Source organism: Chiroxiphia lanceolata, chromosome 4 (assembly GCF_009829145.1).
Source record: "Chiroxiphia lanceolata isolate bChiLan1 chromosome 4, bChiLan1.pri, whole genome shotgun sequence".
Classification (NCBI taxonomy): Eukaryota; Metazoa; Chordata; class Aves; order Passeriformes; family Pipridae; genus Chiroxiphia; species Chiroxiphia lanceolata.
The window spans coordinates 7,254,285-7,273,958 of NC_045640.1; the positions used below are offsets into that span (position 1 = coordinate 7,254,285).

The following is a 19,674-nucleotide window of genomic DNA, read 5'->3' on the forward strand; positions in this document are numbered from 1 at the left end:
TTTCCATTTAAGCTCATTACAGGAAAATAGTTTTAATTTCTTATAAAAATCCTTCCTAAAATTAGAATCAGGTGGTAAATTTAAAGTGCTCCTTAATTTTATTTCTAAATTAGTTATACAAATTTACAAACTTCACTAATGTTAGGGCATTATTTTATGCTAGTATTGGTTCAACCACCATGAAAATGTTTTCTTTGTCCAAAATACTTAAAAAAATAAAGACCATAAGGCATGGTCATTATATTTCACATTCCCTACTAATATTGCAGGAATTACATTCTTCAATAGCACTGCAGGAAGTTTTTTGTAGATGCCTTTCTGGATTTCCTCATGTAACTGTTGGGACTGTAAGACTGGAAGGAGACAAGCTGAATCACTATTTGCAGTTTAACATGGGTATCCATAGGGTATCTTTTTCTTTCTCCACACTATTTATCCAGTATGAAGTATCTCCCAATATCCTGTAAACTTCATATTATCTATTGCAAAAATGCCTGAACCCAGCCCAGCAACGGAACCATAGAAAGAAGAGCGAAGAACAGAACTTGCAATATTATGCAACTTATTTTGTCATGAATTAAAAATTTTGCTAAAACTAATAGGAGGAATTTCTCCTAGAAGCCGATTTGTGCCTAAGAGAAAATAAAAAGGTTTTAGCCAAGCAAATAATCTGCCAAAACCTAGAGCTTGATATTACCATGGTAGAAGTTGGATCTATTCAGACATCAACCACAAATGAAGAGCAAATCTTTTAGCTGTCTTGGAGTTAGCTAACTGTATAGCTAGAAATCCATCTTACAGCCTTATCATCCATTAATTTATTTATTTTGGTTTGAAGGAGTTCAGATAACCATCTGATTCTTACAGAAGAATCACTGAAAAATTTAACTAAGCTAAAGAATGTTTTTCTTTTGTGACCTTTGTTCCTGCAAGTATAGTTACAAGAGCAGTATTTTCCTTTTTAATTTCTGTGTGCTCAAGCTAAACAAACCACCTCATTTAATATTTGTGATATTAATGTTCTCCTTCCCCACATCTGTTCACTTCTTTTAAATAGGATGACCAGAACTCTACATGGTGCATGTATCATGTAAAATCGTATTAATACAGCTCCATCTATACCAGACAAAAATCACCTGCATATCCTCAGAATCACATTCATGGTGTGTAGTTAACTATGATCAACCAAAGTTTTATCACCCTTACCCTCTCTAGTTGATAAGCTCCACCAATTCAATTTTTTTATTATTAGAACCTGAGTGCTTTTGCAATGTGTATGCTTAAATTTCCATTCATTTCTATCAATCACTCTGCAAGAACACTTAGTTATTCCAGTATAATAATCCCACTTCTGTACTGTTAGTTCTTCTCATTTCTGTGTCATGTACATGTTCCCAAAGTCCACAGCTTGTATGAAATTTGACCTACCTCAACACATTTACAAGATGTTTATATTTAGCTGGTTATCTAACTCTTTTGCAGTCAACTTAGTTAACAAACAAACAAACAAACAAACAAACACTCTAGAGAGTAATTCTCACCTGTTCAGCTATCTTTTGGGCTAAGGCATATATTTTCAAAACAGAATTTATAAACTTTTTTGCTGGAATAGATTAGAGCCATGATACCACCTCTGATGGGTTTTTTCTTTTCTTCCCAAAATCTGTGTTAAGACCAGCTTTGCTGGTAGTGGACAATAACAAGAATGCTAATATATTCTTATTTGAATATCTCTCAAAAATTGAAATGTACATTTTCATTAGGAATTCAATCTAAGTTAGTGAAGACATGGAGCACCTTTATGACAAATGTTTGTGTTAGTCAGTCATTCATATCAGTCTTTTCGAACCAAATTAGTCATTCTTATTGATCAGAATCACATTCAAAGCACTTTAAAAACATTAAGTCTCTCTGTCATTATTAGTCTTGCCTCTTGAAAGCCGACTTCCTAAATAGAAGTCTTTTTATCTCTTGATCTAAATAATTCTGGTTTTGTCTTCTTTAATCACTAGGAAATGTCAGATTATCTGCTAGAAATTAGTCCAACTTCTAAACTAGTTTGTAATCTCTGTGGTTTGTAAACAATTTATAGTTGCAACAAAGAATACTTAAGAAATATACCTACCAGTTTACTTCCTGCAATTGCCAGAAGTCTTGTCGAGTTTGACTGGAAACAGATAATGTGCTCCCCAGAGAGATAGGATGTAAAAGAAAATGTTCCTTGTGGCCCATACAGTTTTGACAATAGTACCTGCAATTTAAATTTTATATATGTTGGGTTTGTAAATTGTAAATACCAATAAAACTATCAAGACAGTAATGTGAATTGGATGCAAAAAGGAATCAATTAGCCTCCTGACATCATTAAATTTATCTGAATTTCAGTGTAGATTTAGAGAAAATTAAACTATTTTAGTTCACAGTGAACACTGAAATGTTATAGAATTCTGCAATGTACAAAGCCAATGCTCTGTAAAGCATGCAAAATTTGAAAACTAAGACCTCATCCAAGCACAGAAATATATTATCCGTTGCTGGAAAGGCTCAGGACTTCGTGGCAACACAGGCAGCTGCTCTGCATGAGGGCCACACCCAGCCTCAGGAAGATCTCAACTTTCACAGTTTTGTTTATCATCAGCCTTCCTTTCTGCTGCTGAAGTACATTCTGTGTCATTTTACTTCATCAGTGAATTTTCTTTCTTTTTCTTTAATTTAACTTGTTTCCTCAGTTGTCACTTACTGTTCTTAATGACACACTTTCCCAAATCTGATAGTAATGCAAAAGTTGACCATGCACATAATTATCAAATATCGTAATTTCTGTTTACTTTGATAGAAATCATGAGGTTCTTAAACCTTTCAGCATCAAAATACCAAACTAGCTGGTAAACTGTAGATTTACTTTTTCTCCAGAAGTGTCTTTTATTTTTAGATAGTGCTGCCTGCCAGTGCCAGAAGTCAACATATAAATCCTACAGAAACATTCATAGAGCATATTTACCTCACCAGAAGGAGTTGAGACAGTCACATACATTCCCAAACCAGGAGCAGATTCAAGAAAATCGTGTTTATGTATATCCCAGCGTTGTACTTTGTAATTCCCTGAATAAGAACATGGATAAATCCATTAAATAAAACATAGCTTAACATTAAACATCTTCATTGCTTTTTTAGGAAAAATATAAAGATAAATGATTAGCATTAAAACAATGTATGTATTTCATATGTTTATGATTAAAAGTGCTCAGGGGCACTTTACATTACTGTGAAATGCAATAAATTTTTACTACACCAGAAAATGTCCTAGAGTACTACAAATAATGGTTAATTAACAAGAAGTACTTTCTGATTACTCCTAAAACTCTGGCAAGATTAACCTCCAGAAGACATACTGAGACCCCAAAAGCATAATGTGCTGTAGTCAAATTACATTTTTTGGATTGTTTTTCATATTTATCACATTATTTATTAAAGAAAAAGATTATTCTGTATTATTTTTTTTTGCTATCCCCTTGAAATCTTGCATGTACAGTCTTGTAGATTAATTTAATGTGCTTGTGGTATCCCAGGTGAAATGAAACTTTAGTACATCTTGAATTGTCTCTTTCCAGACCGGCATTAATCAAAAAAGTAACTTTCTCATTCCTATGGGGAAAACCACGTTACAGAAGTTCTGTTGTGAATGAGTACATCAGTCAGAATGTATAGAAACACACATAGAAGCAGCAGTTCTGCAGCTGTAGAATTAAAAGACATTGTTGAGTCAGTAAAGCATTCTGAAAAACTGCACCTTTTTTTGAGTGATGGACACCCACAATGCGTGAGGACTTTATTCCTACTCCCTGCTGTGGGTAGTAATTTTCAGTGTGCCTTTTCCTTAGCACTAATGTTTTAGTATATTCATCAGTCACAGAATTTCCTGTTACATTAAAAGTTATCTTTATTATTGCATAGGTTAGATAATCATAGAGCACTGACAGGTACCTACCAAATACCAACGTGTCGCTGGGAAGATCTTCAATTATACATTTCTCTTCTCTTTCTCCAATGTGAAAATACAAAGCAAGTGAAAAAGAAATCCAGAAGTTCATAAATAATCCAATTAATTGGCTTTTCATGTTTTTTTTTTTAATATATCCCTGCTGTACTGCTATTGAAGAGAAATAGTTACATACAAATGCCTGTAGTCCTGTGGTTGTTCCTTGTTTGCTTCTTATCAGTGTATTTTTGAGAGAGAAAAAAACTGTGAGAAAAGGCAGCTGGTGGTTGCACGTTTATAAATAACTGCAATATGTTCTGGAGAATGAGATAACATGAAAAAGACACCTTGTAAAATCTTTTTTCTTTCCCAGCATCTAGATTAAAATTTTATTTTATACACTTATAAGAGCATGAAACTGAAAGGGCCTCTCAGTTCCCTAGATTACTGTGAGTAACCACACTGGCTATCTCTTTCCAAAAACTGCTCAATTTTCAGCTTAAATGAAGTTATTAAGTTGTATTTCCTATTTATTCTGGGTGATTATTCCAGAGCTTCACTCCTCTTTTTTTAAGAAGTCTTGTAATTTCCATCCTAAATCACTGGGCAAATGTATGCACCCACATAAAAACACAGGGACTATGTAAAAGGGCTGGAAGAAATTTAAAGAAGTCAAAAGAACTTGAACAGTAAAAGAATCTGAAACATTAATGAATATGATACTTCAGGGAAAAATTAAAAACATAAACATTATTTCAGAATAAGATTTTTTTTATATAAGAATGTCTATTTCTTAGATGCTGCCTAATAAATTCTCTAGAGAAAGCTATAGAGTAACTTGAACAAAGATTGAGGTTTTTATTTTTATCCTTGGTACTATTATATCCTTGGCTTTGAACACTTCCAGGCATGGGGCATCCACAACTTCTCTGGGAAACCTGTTCAAATGCCACACCATGCTCACAGTAAAGAATTTTTTTCCAAATATGTAATCTAAACCTGCTTTCTTTCTGTTTGAACCCACTTCCCCTTTTCCTATCACTACATATCCTTGTAAAAACTCCCTTTCCATCTTTTTTATAGGCTTTCTTCAGGTACTGAAATGCTCAATTAGGTCACCCTGAAATCTTCTCTTCTCCAGGCTGAACAATCCCAATCCTCTCAGCCTTTCCTGGAAGAGACATTGCCGTTGAAGACTGAGGGAAAAAAGTTGCTAAGTACCTCAGCCTTCTCCTCATCCATTGTAACCCATTTTCCAGCATTGTGTGTTGGGTGGGTACACCTTCTTTGACCTTTTTTTTCTAGCTAACATTCATGTAGAAGCTCTTCCTGTTATTCTTTATGTCCTTTGTCAGATTCAGTTCCAGCTTCATCTTGGCCTTCCACGTCCCGTCCCTATACAAGTGAACTTAATCTCTATACTCTTCCCATGTTACCTGTCCTTGTTTCCACTGTCTGTGCATTTGCTTCTTTCCCTTTTGTTTGATCAGCAGGTCCCTACACAGCCATGCCGGTCTCTTCCTTGCCTGATTTCCTGCTCCTGGGGATTGCTAGCTTTTGCACTCTATGGAAGACTTCCTTAAGGATCTGCCAACTCCGTTCTGCTCGCTTGTCCCTGAGGGCAGTTTCCCAGGGGATCCTATTGACTATCCCCTTGATGAGCTGGAAGTTTGCTCTCCTAAAGTTCAGGGGCCAAACTTTACTCCTTATCTGACCCTCCCTCAGGTCTGCAGTCTCCAATGCTGCATGATCCTTGCAGCCCGGGCTGCCTCCAGTGTTGATGTCCCCAATTAACTCACTTAAGCTGGTGGCCATCTGGTCTGGTATCACATCCCTTCTGGTAGGGCTGTCTATTCCCTGGCTCGAGAAGTTATCCTCCAATCTTTCATGTGTTCACAGTTCACCATCTTTAAATTCCTTAAGGTATTGGAAAAAATTGTTCTCAGTAATGAGGTACCTTATTCCATTATAGGAATTTAGTTTGGTGTTGATTATTTCTGTAGGACCACAGTTTAATTCTGTGGTGACTTTTTGACTACTACACTTACCTTTAACCATGTCTTCCATTCTGCAATAATATCTACCAAGGCGTCAAAGCTGATCCTTCCTATAAAACATTCTTGAAAAAAACTGTCTTTACAAATCCATTTCAAGCTTCCTTCCAAAGTGCTTTCTGAGATTAGTTTAACCCAGGAGTTAATTTGCCCGTTTCCTTCCCTAAATCTCATGTGTTTAGGACCACAGCATCTTGGCTGCCAGCCATCTGTAACACTAGTTGTAAAGGAAAAGGAAGGAAGAGTTTCTCTATGCTTCTTCCTAGTCCCCAGACTTTTAAGAGAATTCCAAGACTGCAGAAAGTAAAAGCTACAAAGTCCTAGCAGTATCCACACAGGGATAATGTACCTCACTAATCAGTTTAATAATGATATATTATGAGAAATATGCTCCATCATTAGAATGTGCTTCACTCGCTGTATCCGTAGTCTTGCCCCAAGTAATGACTCCATGCCTTGGATTTGCAAAGGGAATACCTGGAATGATCTGTGACCAAACATTACATAACTACAAGGGCATCCTTAAAGAATGTCATGTGTATCAAGGTCTCCTGAAGTCACAGCTTACAAAAAAATCCCATATCCAGGTAACTGGCTGGATAGAAAAGTTCTGCTTTTGAAGGTAGCTGTAGTGAATATTCATGTATGTAAACAGTCTAAAGTAGCAAAGTTATATATCACTGACTGGAGTTTCCTGAAGTGTGTTGGCTTGTTGTATATTCACTTCCCTTTCTACTCCACCACTCCCCAGGTTTCCTTTGGGAAACTTTTGGCTCCAGGAGTTCGAGTAAACACTGGGACTACTCCACTCTCAGTTCTTTTTTTGTAGGACTGAAATCCCAGATTCAGGTCATATATACAATTGCAAATGCAGATATTCTTTTAATGAACCTGGCCCTCTCTTTGCTCTGGACATATGAAGAAGCAAAACTCTAATGTTAAGAGAACTTCCAGGAATGTACCTCCAAGGATACCTTGTGGTTTGTGGGTTTGTTTTTCCTAAGGCATGATTTAGACTTGAATCTGAGATCTGCCCAAAGCCTTTATTGAGCCTAATTTGTCACTCAGCAATCACTAAATTTGAAATTAGTTCCTGTCCTCAGAGAGTATTTAAATATATACTTTGATGTATGCATGGGTTTTCTGAGATGATGGTAAATCTGTAAAAATATAGTAGATAAGTGTAACAGAAAACACAGAATGATTAACATTACTATAAAAAGAAGAAAGAAAAATATTGATAGTTAACTAAACACAAAATAGTGTAGTTAGTACTATTCCCATTATAGAGTGGAAACAGGGGAACCTGGAAAAAAACAAACCAGACATGATAAAAAGAGTAAGTGAAAAAATTTTGAACAATGAGCAACAGCGGGAGTCTGACGAATAAGAGATGTAGAGATTCCTACAATGAGCTCTAAAAACTGTGTTTAACAGCATTTGGAGGAGCAACTAATTCTAATCTGATAAAGTTTCAAATTTATTTGGGTCTTTGCAAGATTTATCTCCTGGAAAGAAATACAGAGAACCTTTTGAATGTCTCAGCCCTATGGAGAATACAGTGTGCTCCTTAAAGGACACGAGAAATTTTCTTGTATTTGGCATATTCCTAAAAGAACCTTCTCAAATCAACTTTCCTGTTCAATATCTGCGCTGTATATTTGTAAAATAGCGGTGTGCTGTAAAAGTTTTGTGAGCTGACTGCAGACTTATTCTGTTGAGTAAGTATTATTCCAAAATCCTTTTCCTGGTTAGTAGCCACAACTCTTCATAAGCCATGTGTTACATTCATTTTATAACAGTTATTTGAGCATTAAAGCTTGCAGTCAGGAACACTTTCTGACAGGTTGTGTTTTGTTATCATTGTGTATACCTGAATTTTAGGTACTATTAAAAATTGCTAAATTTTCTGTGTAAAGAGTGGAAAAAGAGCAAATAAATAGCAGCAACACATTTAAAGAAACATGGACAATATTTACTGCATATATAAAGGTAATGATATAATTTATGTTATGGTCAACAGCATTTATTTTGAGATAGTTGTCTCGTGAGTGACACACACCAACAATCAGTTTTTGAATCTCAACTAACACATTTAATTCACTTCAGAAGTTTTCTAGTAGTATCCACACTTCTATATTTTTCTAGTAATTTTGTTGGCTGAGTGTCCTCATGGCAGTTATTCTTCCCGCTTTTGAGAAAAAAAAAAAAGAAAAATACATTTTCATATATTCGTAAGTCTCAAGACAAGTTTACTCACTTCCACTATTGTCTTAACCACGCTGCAAACATCTGGTCACTCTGACTTATGTAAGTAGTTTCTGAAGAAATGCACGTTAAGCATATTTAGAAAGACAAGAAAAATGCCAATAAATTATAAAAACATAATTTAGATGAAAAAATTAATTTCTAGGTATAAATATCTGTAGATAATCATATTACAGTATTTAAGAAGGCTATTAGTTTAGATGTTGTAATTGATTTTTATTCATGTGAACTACGTTTCCAAATGTCTTCTTTTGTGCCACTAGAGGGTACTCCAAGAACTTACAGTGTATTGTAGGAAGGATTTATTTGGGGGTTTTTGGTCTGTAAGTGATCGAGTACTGTTGTCATACTAAACCTTAGAAATTTAACCCGCTAAAATCTTGACATTAAATAGCAACTTTCAAAACCACTCTTTTCATCAAAATAGTGCAGCATATCCAAATTCTAAAGAACACTGATTGACATGTAGTTTAGATCTAAACTTATCCTACTTTTAAATTATCTGGGTTATTATCTTTTCTTTATTTCAGACACAGTTTTCTGGTTCACATGGTGTCTCTTCATCCAGGTTTGGACAAGGCATTCCATTATTGGCAGGCTGAAGAAGCACAAAACGAGTTCTGATCTTGGTCCCTGTTTCTCTGCAAACGCCTCTGCAGAGACCCCAGGAAGACCATTGGGAAACCTCACAGTCCAGGGGTGTTTCTGCAGTACACACAACAAAAACGTAATTTTACATGAAGCTGTACTTGAGTCAAATACACAGTTGAAAAAGCATTAAGGAATTATGATCAAATAGCATCCTTTCTTATACAAAAAATACATGTGATAGTAATAAAATCCATATGTTGTCTCTTAAAATAAATAAAGGTCTGGTTTCATCTCCTAAGCTCATGAACAATGATATTATTGTTATTGCAATCTAGAGCATGTCTGAGATATTATATCAGTAGTGCAGCATATTATCTATTGAATTGAAACTACAGAATTCCTTTAAAAGAAAACTATGCTTGAAATAATTGCACCCAAAAGACTGAATTAAAAAACATTTACTGTCAATTTTATAACTCATTTGCCTTTTCATGGCTTACTAGAAACGCTGAGATTAAAGCTTTTCTCTGGTTTGTTTGGATATATTTATATTTCTTAGCTATTGTTCCTATAGTTGGTCATATCGAATTCCATTTTAATTTTATTACAATTTTGCTTCAGAAATAAAGAAAAGTCCCATTTCTTACATTAAATCATCTTACTATTGTTTGGTGTGTATACTACTCCCCCTTTTGCCAATAAAGATGTTCTGTCACTGTAAGCTTTCTAATACTAAAAGGGGTTTCAGTATAATTTGCCTCAGGAAAAGAAATTAGAAACTCTAAAGTACTTTGCACAATGTATGCTTCTGGTGAAAATATCTCTCATAAAAGCATGACTGAGTATTCCTTAGCAGGTTACATTAAAATATTGCTTGTCACAGGAAGTTGCATCAACACTTCCTGTTACAGCATTTGCAGGTAAAATAGGTGTGCACAAAACCATCTTTAAATGCCACACTAAGTGTGTGACACCTGGTATAAATTTCTGGCATTACAGTGAACTCACCACTTCTGCTGTCATCAGTCATTCCTGTTTCTAGAAGGAATGAGGGACACAGCTTGACCTCTGGTAGTTAAATCTGTCCTTTTGATTCTGGAATACGTTTTTAAGCAGACTGATTTACTGGTGAGCATACAATAAAGTGGGGATTTGTGATTAAAAAGTAATTTTGAAATGCCATACTTTAAATGCATTGTTTTAAATTTATACCCTAAAGAGGGCCAAATGTTCATTTTGAATGCTGTGGGACAGACATAACTGCAAATGAGATATGTGGCAGTCACTTTGGATGTGTCTTGTTTACTAACAGAAGTACATTAAACCACTATAAATTGATAAATACCTTTATTAAAGTAAAAATCACACATTAGTTGTGTAGAAAATGAGCTTTATTTTAGTGGCTGTGAGGTGTCCAGCACAGACCCATGCAATACTCAGACATTCTAGAGAAGCTCTTGGAACATGGCAACTCTTCTGGGAGTGCATTGCTCCCTTTTTTAATTCAGGGATTTGCAAATCACCCTTAAGACTGACTTGAGTCAGTAGTTGCATATCTTCCTACCTGGTCAAGGTTATTAGCTAATATTTTTAAGAAAATAAAAATGAGAACCTGATTTTTGTTGTCAGGATTTATGTTTCTATTGCAAATAAGTCCAGAACAATTGAATTATATCAATTTTTATTGCACATAACTGTCAAGCCTTGTGACCCAGAAAGAGACAACAATAATAGTTCTTGGCTTCATCATCATGTAAAAACCTAAGGAGGAATATTTATTTTAAAGTTGCAAAGAGTTTGGGAACTCTGATTCTGATCAAGTGTCATTTGTTTCTCATAAAATTCACTGATCTACACTGATACAAAGGCTTGAGTAGCTCTTACTGTGGATGCAACCCAATCCTTTGAACCACAGCTCAAATATGCAATCCCTCCCTTATTCTTTCAGGAATTCTCTTTTATGTCAACTGGCTTGTTTTATTTCCCATGTGTGAGTCTGGAAACTATTCCTATGCAGATAGGAGAGTATTCTGCCTGATCACCTGTTTCATCCACATCACCTGCCAGATTTCCACATATTTCTGAGTGAATGAAAATAACAGAATTGAGAACATCAATGAACTAATCACTTACCTGAGACAGAGTCTATTATTTCGTTGCTTTTGGCTGGAAGATTAATATAAGGTGCAGAAAGACCCAGCTGGCTTTTCTTTAATTTCACCATTGTTACTTGAGCAATAGGTGGCAAAATTTTGAGTTTTGGATAATAAAATGAGTTTGCTGGGTGACTTGGAGAGGAGCAAGTGATCTGCAAAATTAAAAGGGGAATATTAATCAAATGACATCGTATTAGTAAGCAGATAACTGTAAAATCATGTTTATACATCATGCTAATACTTTTTGGCAAGTTAATTGAGTGAACTTCGGTTCTCCTAACTATGCTGGTAGTCCAGAATTTTTATGGAGAATGCTTTGAGACAGGAAACAATGAATTTCATCCACTTTGGATAGCAGACTGTGCTGGGAGGTACTGAAAACACAGTAATGTACGGAAGGTTTGATGGAAAAAACTGGCTGAGTATTAAATAATAATATTAGGCATGCTGTCATATGTATATAGGAGGCCAAATGCATTGTTTTCCAGATTCTCTGTACCTTTTCTCATTACTCATTAGCACAGTATTTGTCTCGAGGAAAACTGACCTTTAAGAAGGGGTTAACTGAATACCTATAGTATTCAAATATTTGAATCAAAATCCTCTGTTCCCCACCATTTTTAAATGGCAAAAGCAAAGTTTGAGGCATATAGAGGATCAAATGAGCAAAAGAGATTGGGGTCATTGCAATAGCAGTGAAGTTCTTTGCTTTCCTTTAAGTCCTTTCCCTCAGATGCAAGTTTCAGGTTTCAGCAGTGCTTTCAACTAAACTCCTCCTCACATCAGTATTCACTACTAAGAATTTTCCTGTTTAGATACATATTTCGTAATGTCGGGACTCTTGCAAGTATTTTTATTTTCCTGGTGCTTTAAGGATTGTTAAATGTCATCTAAAACCTGTCAGCTTTTCTATAAAATAATTAAAATGTAGAGACAAGTTTTCGTGAACCATCTGCATCTACCTAATAAATTTCAAAGACACAGAAAATAAACAAAACCGGTGAGTTTATCAGTTGTGTAATAAATCCATGTGTAGAGAGCATCAGCACTCCCAAATACTAAAATCAGTTTCACAATTATAGAATAGTTATCTTTTAAAGGGAAATCTCAAAACATATCAGTATGGAGTGCTAAACTATGTACATATACCTACCTCTTGAACTGTCTCCTGTGGAATAGTGGCAAAGTTTGGTGAGGAAAATGTGAAACCACTATCAGTTCCAGCATCATATGGATATAGATCTACTGACACTTCATCCATCCAGCGATCTCCTTCGCAGAGATTTAGGCTGTCAATACCCACAAACCAGTCAGGGCTTGGAACAATTCGTACAACAAATGAAACCTAATGAAACAAAATTATCCATCAGGATTGCATCACTCGTTTTGGAATGCTTCGGTCCTGCTTACAGTAATTTTAACTCAAAGATTTTGGAATAATTTCATTATGTTCTTCTACTTTATAGAAACTGTACAGTGCTCCCTGCAATGTGACATGCTTTTTCATAACTCTTTGCATTATATTGTTCCTACAAGTGAGAAGACAAATATTTAATTTTGGGTGCTGGTGGCATAAAATAAACTTTTGAAATTAATATGTATGTTTACTTACTAAGGGATGTCTTGGATGCACTTCTAATTCAGTAGAGGTTTGTCCTGTACCACTGGTAATTGCAGGAGCAGAGAAGATTCCATGTACACTCTGAATTTTCTCTCCAGCTTCTTCTATTTCTTTCATTAATGCCCATGCTTCACCCTTTTCAGCAAAATCACGTACACCATTGCTGGCATATTCATTTTTTTTCCACATGCTGTAGTCAGAACTATGAGTAACACCTATTTGAGTGAATACATGGCATGACATAAAAGTCTGATTTACAATGTGCCTATTTCTTCATTTTCTCTGTTTTATTTCTGAGGTTAAAAAAAAATGTGCATAAAATTGAGTGAACACTAAAACATTTGGCTTATCACTGTTTGTTTCAGCTGTGGCCAATTGAAAACAGAAGTCAATTGAAAACAGTTGCAGATTTTTGGAAAATATTGTGGATACTTCATTTTATGAATTTCATTCTTAATAACTTTGGCAATTTTTTCCTTTTCCATTAGTTATCTTAAAATTGACTATTAAGAAGAAAAAAAAAACACCACAGAGGTCAAGAGATTTATCTACTGTTAAAACTGTGCATACTTGACTTACCTAGCAGGGATGACCACTGTGCTGGGGGCCTGTAGAGTGGATACTGCTTAGGGAAAGCAGTCTGACTCCATTTCCCTATGAAGATTATCCTGTACTTAGCAAGTTCCTCTGCTGTGCAAATAGAATCATCCCCCACAGGCAAGCTGCTGGCATAACCTAGTATAGTTACAAGTACTGTCCAGATAACTTTACAGGAGCAGTAGACAAACATCAGGTTTTCCATTCCCTTCCACACAAAAAGAAAAAAAAAATCTGTTAGCCATATTAGTCACTCAAAATTACTAACAGTTACCTAATAAAATCTAATGTAGCATCAGTTATAACCTAAAAGAAAGCAGATATCTGAAACAATAAAAAATTTTATGCTTCTAAAAGCATTACTATAATGCTTTCAGATTTGTAATTTCCATGCTATATAGAACAAATCTGTAACTTTACCTGGGACAAGTGTTTCTAATGAAAATAGAAATATCTTATCCTTGTCCATAGTACTACCTCTGAGAAAAATCTGTTTCTGATTTTCTTTTGAAATCTGATTAGAGTCACATCTTGATTTAATTAGAGTAGCAACTGTTTCTGTGGAAAACATTAGTGGTGTATTTATTCTTCTAAAGATTAAATTGCAGGTTACTTTGCCAAAAGAAATGATTTATTTTAAATTTGTGTTCTACAAAGGCTGTTTTATAGCATAACATTTAAAATCAAATACATTTCATATTTATATAAATTACTTAACTGTCATAATGTGGATTAAAAATAGATTGTAATTCCTTTAGATTGTCTAAACTACACAGTTCTAAAAACTAATATTTTTTAAAAGTTACTGTCATAGCTTGTGCAAATTTTGTTTTTAAATTAACATGGTAATTGCATCAGACTGTTGAACTCCAGCAATTGTTTAAAATAACAGCCTTTAAAAATGATTTTTAAATGTTTCTATCCTTTGAGAAAACTATACAAACATAACTAAATCTCTAATAATATATTAATTTGTAAAAATAGCTGTGAATACTCACTAAATATTCCTCTGAAGCACTGGTAGTGGGAGAGCACCTGCTTTTGCTGGCAGCTGAGTTGGTCTGCAAGAGAAGACAGTAGGAGTCTTGCTATTTATGCCTGAAGAGGGTCCCTTTGGTCCAACAATTATTGCAATCTTTAGACTTTCCAGGTTTGCAAAAATCATGCCATCTTCTTGTTTGCAATCTCTTTGGAAGGACTAGCAGAGGTTTCCTGTCTGTCAAGTGGTTCAGGTTCCTTATCAGAAGACTGGGGTGCCGAAAAGACAAAATGCTTTATAAAAATACCTTGGATTCTTAGTAACAGTTCAAGTTTTCTGGTGCCTTTACAGTTCTCTGCTCTTATTAATGCCTCCAAGCTATACAAATGAACTGATTCCAACACTGAAATAGTTCTGGTGAATACACTTTAAATGAGAAACATGTTTGCTTGTAAGTTTTATTGTCTGACAGATGCTCCTTCCAAACATTTACAGAGAGCTTGCTCACTCTCACACACCATATGTATGTGTTCAAATAAAAGGGGTGAGGCAGCTAAAAATGTCAAGAGGAAAAAAAGTTACATTTCATAATTGCACATACTGACACAGACTGTGTCTCCTGCAAATATGAATTAATTTAAAGTAGTACAGTGTACATTTTTGTGTTGTACAGGACCGTGTGCTGGATGATGAAAGGGCTCTGTAACGTTGTGGTTTCTTTGGAAAGAGTGGTTTTGGGAAGCTTGGAGATTTTTCTTAGCTGTCTTCAGAGTGAAAACCCCAAATAAAAATCTTACTATTACAGTTAAATTATACATCCTCTGTAGTACAGTACGTATACTTACATCACTAAAACTACTTAAATTGTCTATGAAAAAATATGCATTATATAGTGACCCAATTAAAAATAATGTTTAATCTTTATTTTAAGTTGTTTTCCCCATCACCTTTCAAATAAGGGAAAACAAGGGCTTTGTGCCATCCCTATAAGGTCCTTGGCTGATCAGCAAAGGCAGTTAAGTTCAAAATTTTATAGTGAACCATGAAGATAATATTGCATAGAGTTTACTTTAGAAATTGTGAGGAATGTCACTTAAGTATTTCCACAGATCTCTAACATGATGGTACAGCACATGGGAAAAAAGCAAATAAGACCAGTTATTTTTCAGATGAAACCCCCAGGCCATGAGAGGTTAAGCACACAGCATATAGATGAAGTGACACACATTTGTCCAGCAGGAGGGAGTTACCAAACATGTTAGAGCTTTGTGGCACTTTAACTGGAAACTTCCCTGCTGCCCCTCACCCGTGGTAAATCCAAGCCAGGAGGTGAATAAACTGGGATGCCTGAATGGAATTTCCATTGATTATTCTGCTGACAAAATGGAATCTCTTGCAAGTTTCAACATAGATGGAGACAGCACCTGTAGCCACAATTCCTCTGTATCTGGATAGCTTATGGGAATCCTGTAGGACATTAAGCCATCTAGGAAGGGACATGCCCTTATTTCCAAGATCTCTTCCTCCATCCTATGTTAATGCTATGTTTTCCATAATTGATTTCTGTTCCAGGAGCCAGACTCCACTAAGAAAAAGAGCAAAGAGCCTTCATGCATACTTTTATACAAGTTCTTTGAGTGTTTTTTGAAGGATGATATTTGAATCACGTCCATCTCCCTCCCTCCTACGCACAGAATTCCAGATCCACAGGTTTCTTAGAGATTTTAATTTAATAACATCAGAAGGGGGTGATCTTTCCAGCCCATGCAGTCTCTAGGAGAATTATACGAAGGTTTAAAAGTACATTGCTCAGAGCACCGTTAGAAATACTTAAGGCTTGCATATATATTACTAAGCAGCTGTAAACTTCAGTAGGCTTTGTTGTTTATCATCACAGTTACTGAGCCAGTGAAGTTCTCATGCTGAAACATACTGTGGCACTGCCAGGATGGCACTTAAAATGGGAACAAAGCAACTGGCTCTGGATCTGGCACAGAATTATGTAATATATCAGACTGGCCTTTTCCTTTCGAAGATAAATTACTGGCAAAAGGCACATCACCAAACTAGATTATTCTGGTTCCATGGCTATGTGTTATGAATGTACCCAGGAACAGGACAATACATGCAGGCTGCATGATTTGGCACTGGACTTTTCCTTGTTTACAGTGAGGGGTTTACTATGACAGATTTCTCAGGATTAAATTCTTTAGGACCTAGAGCCCTACTCTTATCTTTGTGGGATTTCTAATGAAATTGTTGGACAAAATACTGTAAATTTATTTAATTATCCTCTCTCCCTACCTCCCATGGGTGAGGGAGAGAGGAAAGAAGAGAAAAAAAAACAACAACATGCAGAGTAATGTTGTCAGAAAATACTAATTTGAGGATTCACAGTCTTGTTTCTTTAAATAGAAACTGTGCTAAGTGTAATCAGTCTTTGACATTGTGAAGGACATCAAAACACCAAATGTATCTCATGGATGGGAAGGAAAAAAAAACCAGAAAAAAATTTCCACTTAATGGATTACTTTCATGACTGAGAACCACAGATGCCAAATTTCTGTGGGCCAGCAGTTAGAGAAAAAAATTGCTGTGGGATCAGAACCTATGCTTGCATTCCTTCTTCAGTTTGTATGTCCCATTAGGAAGCTGCTGAAAACTCATGGAAAACAAACCTTTCCATTCAGAACATATTTTTTCTTTCTTTTTTACAGGAAAATAGCTTTAGTTTTTCAAGTTTGTGTCTCTTCAGGTTTAGGTATTTTCTATCCACGTATGTACCTCTACAGACCCTGGATGCTGCAGGGATTAGGCATATAAAGCTTGTTTTATGTAAGCAACTGTGCCAAAATGTACCTTGGGCTTAGTTTTGCTTGCAGAAGTGTGCAACTGCTGCTGTTTCTTGTCAATAAGACAACAGTTTTACAGTTCCTGCAGTCTTTACCAAGATTCAGAGGATGAAAGCTGGAAAGCATAAAACCAAAAGGATGTCCAGATATTTTTGGGTTTTAAATAACAGTCATAACCTTGTCTACAATATTCTGTATTTTTCTAACAAAAATAATTAAAGAAATGAGAAAACTAGAGAAAAAAAATCTACTTAAAAATACAGCAGTATCATCAATATCATGTTGGCTCTGGTATCATTTGCACTGTACAAAAACACATGAACATGTTTAGGTTATCACACAGGAATATATCACATTAAAAGGTGTAAATTCCATTTTGATTAGTCAGAGAATAATTTAGCCCTTTTTCTGTTAAGCAGCCAGATTACCATGATTACTTGTTACTTTTCTATTAAACTGTAGGATTAAGGCAAAGGAAATTTTACCAAAATTATTGTTCTGAAGTTAGTTTGCCCACCTTTGCTCAAAACAGAAGCTCCAGAAATTTTGTATTTACATTCCTGAGGTATTACCACACATTACAATTTTGCTAAAACAATTTCCATTTTTATGAAAAGGAGTATATGTGCAACTTTGATATTCACAGGCTGTTTAATATGCTTATGACTACCTAGAATCTCTTTGTCTACCAAGAAAAACACAACGTTGTATTACTTAAGAAGGATTATACAGCCATACTTTCTCTCCTGTAGTTACCATGGCAATGCCAAAGGTTTACATTCAGTCAAAACCCTCTGAGCACTAAGTTGTAAAATCTCAGCACCAGAGTGGCAAACAGCAGAATATTTTATGATGGAGAAATTGTAGTGCTGTTTTGGAAGTGTTTATAAAATAATGAATTTTACATAGGGGAATAAAGTATTCCTGATATTGGATTGTACAACAGTAGTGAGGGCAGCTTTAATTTTAATTACCCTTTTGGAATAAAAATTTAGTTTGCAGATTAAGGCACCTAAAGTAAGTACAAACATGCAAACTAGATATGTAAACTGCCAGTATAGATAATGGAGGTCTGGTCATTTTAGTTGATAGAACCTAGAGAACTGTTCAGCTCACCCTTTAATCCATACCAATACCTGACCAAATTAATAGCTCATGAGTAGTTCTCTGGTCTCCAATAACTATATTGATAAGGTCTCCATTGATCCCAGCTCTCATGAAAGCATCTGCACCTAAGTAACAGATTCAGGCATCTCTATCTTTATTCAGGGCTCTCTGAGAATTCAAGCCAAGATAAGGAAAAGGACAAGGAAAAGTACCAGTCTTCTTGACCACAATGACAATGATCAGCAACAAAAAGCCCTTCGGTCATTCTCTGCATTCTTCTGTCAGTTGTATTGGAGTAACTTGTACTAAAAAACTTAGGCCAGCCCTAGCTAACCAAGTCAAGGTTCCCTATGACAAGGACCAGAGATTATGCTTCTCTTTCAGCTTCTTCCCCTACCCACAGCTTAGGTTCACCCAACCTGTGCAAAAATAGCAAACATATCATCTTTTCTGCTTTCGAAAACATTTTTCAGGAAGATTCTGGAATATCACCCATTTCTGCATCACAGCTTATTTTCTCCTCCTTTACACCAGTAAAAGTTGTCCACACAGTGAGACAAATTGTAGAACTGACCCAGTTAATAGCTAATCTCTCTAATTTAGCTTTCAGCCAAATTAGTCCCTTCACTTGACTCACTGTTAGACACAAGGAAGAGACTAGAATAAGTAGCTCCCAACAGAAAAGAAGATGGGAGCTCCCATGATACGGGTTTCAATTGACATGAAAGTGTTTCACACATGAAAATGTGATTTATACATTAGTTAGTGAGACTAGGGATTGCATCTGTCAGTGAGACTAAGGATCTGTCAGTGCATCCATAACCTGAAGGTTCTTTGGCTACTGCAGGTTGCTGAGCTCTCTAGTACCCAATGTGTTTGACTTTTCTGGATAGTCACCTTCACCAGCACTTTTGGTTTCCTAATCTATCATTTATCATATGAATACAGAAGTTGTCTTCCACTGTATCAGTATCCTTCAGAAATCAACTACAGAGCCATTTTCTCCTGTTTCACAACAGTCCTCCAGGCATAATATGTAAAGCTGGTCATTCTTGGCTCTCACAAATGCATCCTGATGCCCTAACCATCAAGGTTATCTATCCAATTCATCTGTAGCAGAAACCATGAAATCTTGTAAGCTCCTTTATGTGTAAGTAAGAGCTATCTTGGCAGCAATGAACTCATCTGGAAACAAGTAATTTAAATCCTCTCTGCCAGCTCGGCAGCTAAATCACAAATTGGGAGCCTCATGCCTATACTATGGCTAATGCTTAGAATAGGTTTGAAGCAAACTCACAAGGATTACACACTCAGGCAGCTCCTTTATCCTGGACTTCATTATCCTTCACTGCACACCTGCAACAGCCAGCTGGTAGTGCCACTACTACTTCTTGTTTCCAGAGGGTTTTGGAGCAGGATATTGGAGAAGGAATTCATGCTGTCTTTTAATCCACCAAAACTCCACAGATC

General features: G+C 35.7%; 2 protein-coding genes and 1 long non-coding RNA gene across 6 annotated transcripts in view; 1 reads left to right on the forward strand and 2 right to left on the reverse strand.

The window, feature by feature from the left end:
• The window catches only part of LOC116786152 (transmembrane emp24 domain-containing protein 11-like), a 5,630-nt gene extending 1,428 nt beyond the window's left edge, over nt 1-4,202 (reverse strand). Inside the window, exons 1-3 of the mRNA XM_032686518.1 lie at nt 3,989-4,202; nt 3,002-3,102; nt 2,126-2,251 (exon numbers count right to left, since the gene is read on the reverse strand). Of these exons, the coding sequence (XP_032542409.1) occupies nt 2,126-2,251; nt 3,002-3,102; nt 3,989-4,118 (357 nt within the window). The 5' untranslated portion in view covers nt 4,119-4,202. The remainder of the gene's footprint in view (nt 1-2,125; nt 2,252-3,001; nt 3,103-3,988) is intronic.
• Nucleotides 1-10,215, forward strand: part of LOC116786153 — a 15,472-nt gene extending 5,257 nt beyond the window's left edge. For all 4 annotated transcript variants that reach the window (XR_004356840.1, XR_004356843.1, XR_004356841.1 and 1 more), the window contains 2 exons: nt 5,063-5,251; nt 8,832-10,215. This is a non-coding gene — a long non-coding RNA (uncharacterized LOC116786153). The remainder of the gene's footprint in view (nt 1-5,062; nt 5,252-8,831) is intronic.
• SPON2 (spondin 2) lies at nt 7,063-14,566 on the reverse strand. Its single transcript, XM_032686516.1, has 6 exons — nt 14,265-14,566; nt 13,249-13,474; nt 12,661-12,884; nt 12,202-12,393; nt 11,026-11,200; nt 7,063-9,006 (listed from the first exon to the last, which is right to left on the reverse strand). The coding sequence occupies exons 2-6, from the start codon at nt 13,469-13,471 to the stop codon at nt 8,828-8,830; spliced, it is 993 nt and encodes a 330-aa protein (XP_032542407.1). The 5' UTR covers nt 13,472-13,474; nt 14,265-14,566; the 3' UTR covers nt 7,063-8,827.
• Nucleotides 14,567-19,674: the final 5,108 nt, after the last annotated feature.

Excerpts from the sequence above, each read along its gene's own strand:
- SPON2 (XM_032686516.1), bottom strand. The coding sequence starts at position 13,471 with ATGGAAAACCTGATGTTTGTCTACTGCTCCTGTAAAGTTATCTGGACA. Across the intron at positions 11,201-12,201 it reads CACAGGAGACAGTTCAAGAG|ATCACTTGCTCCTCTCCAAG; the intron begins GTAGGTATATGT and ends TTAATTTTGCAG. Across the intron at positions 9,007-11,025 it reads AATAATAGACTCTGTCTCAG|AAACACCCCTGGACTGTGAG; the intron begins GTAAGTGATTAG and ends TGTGTACTGCAG.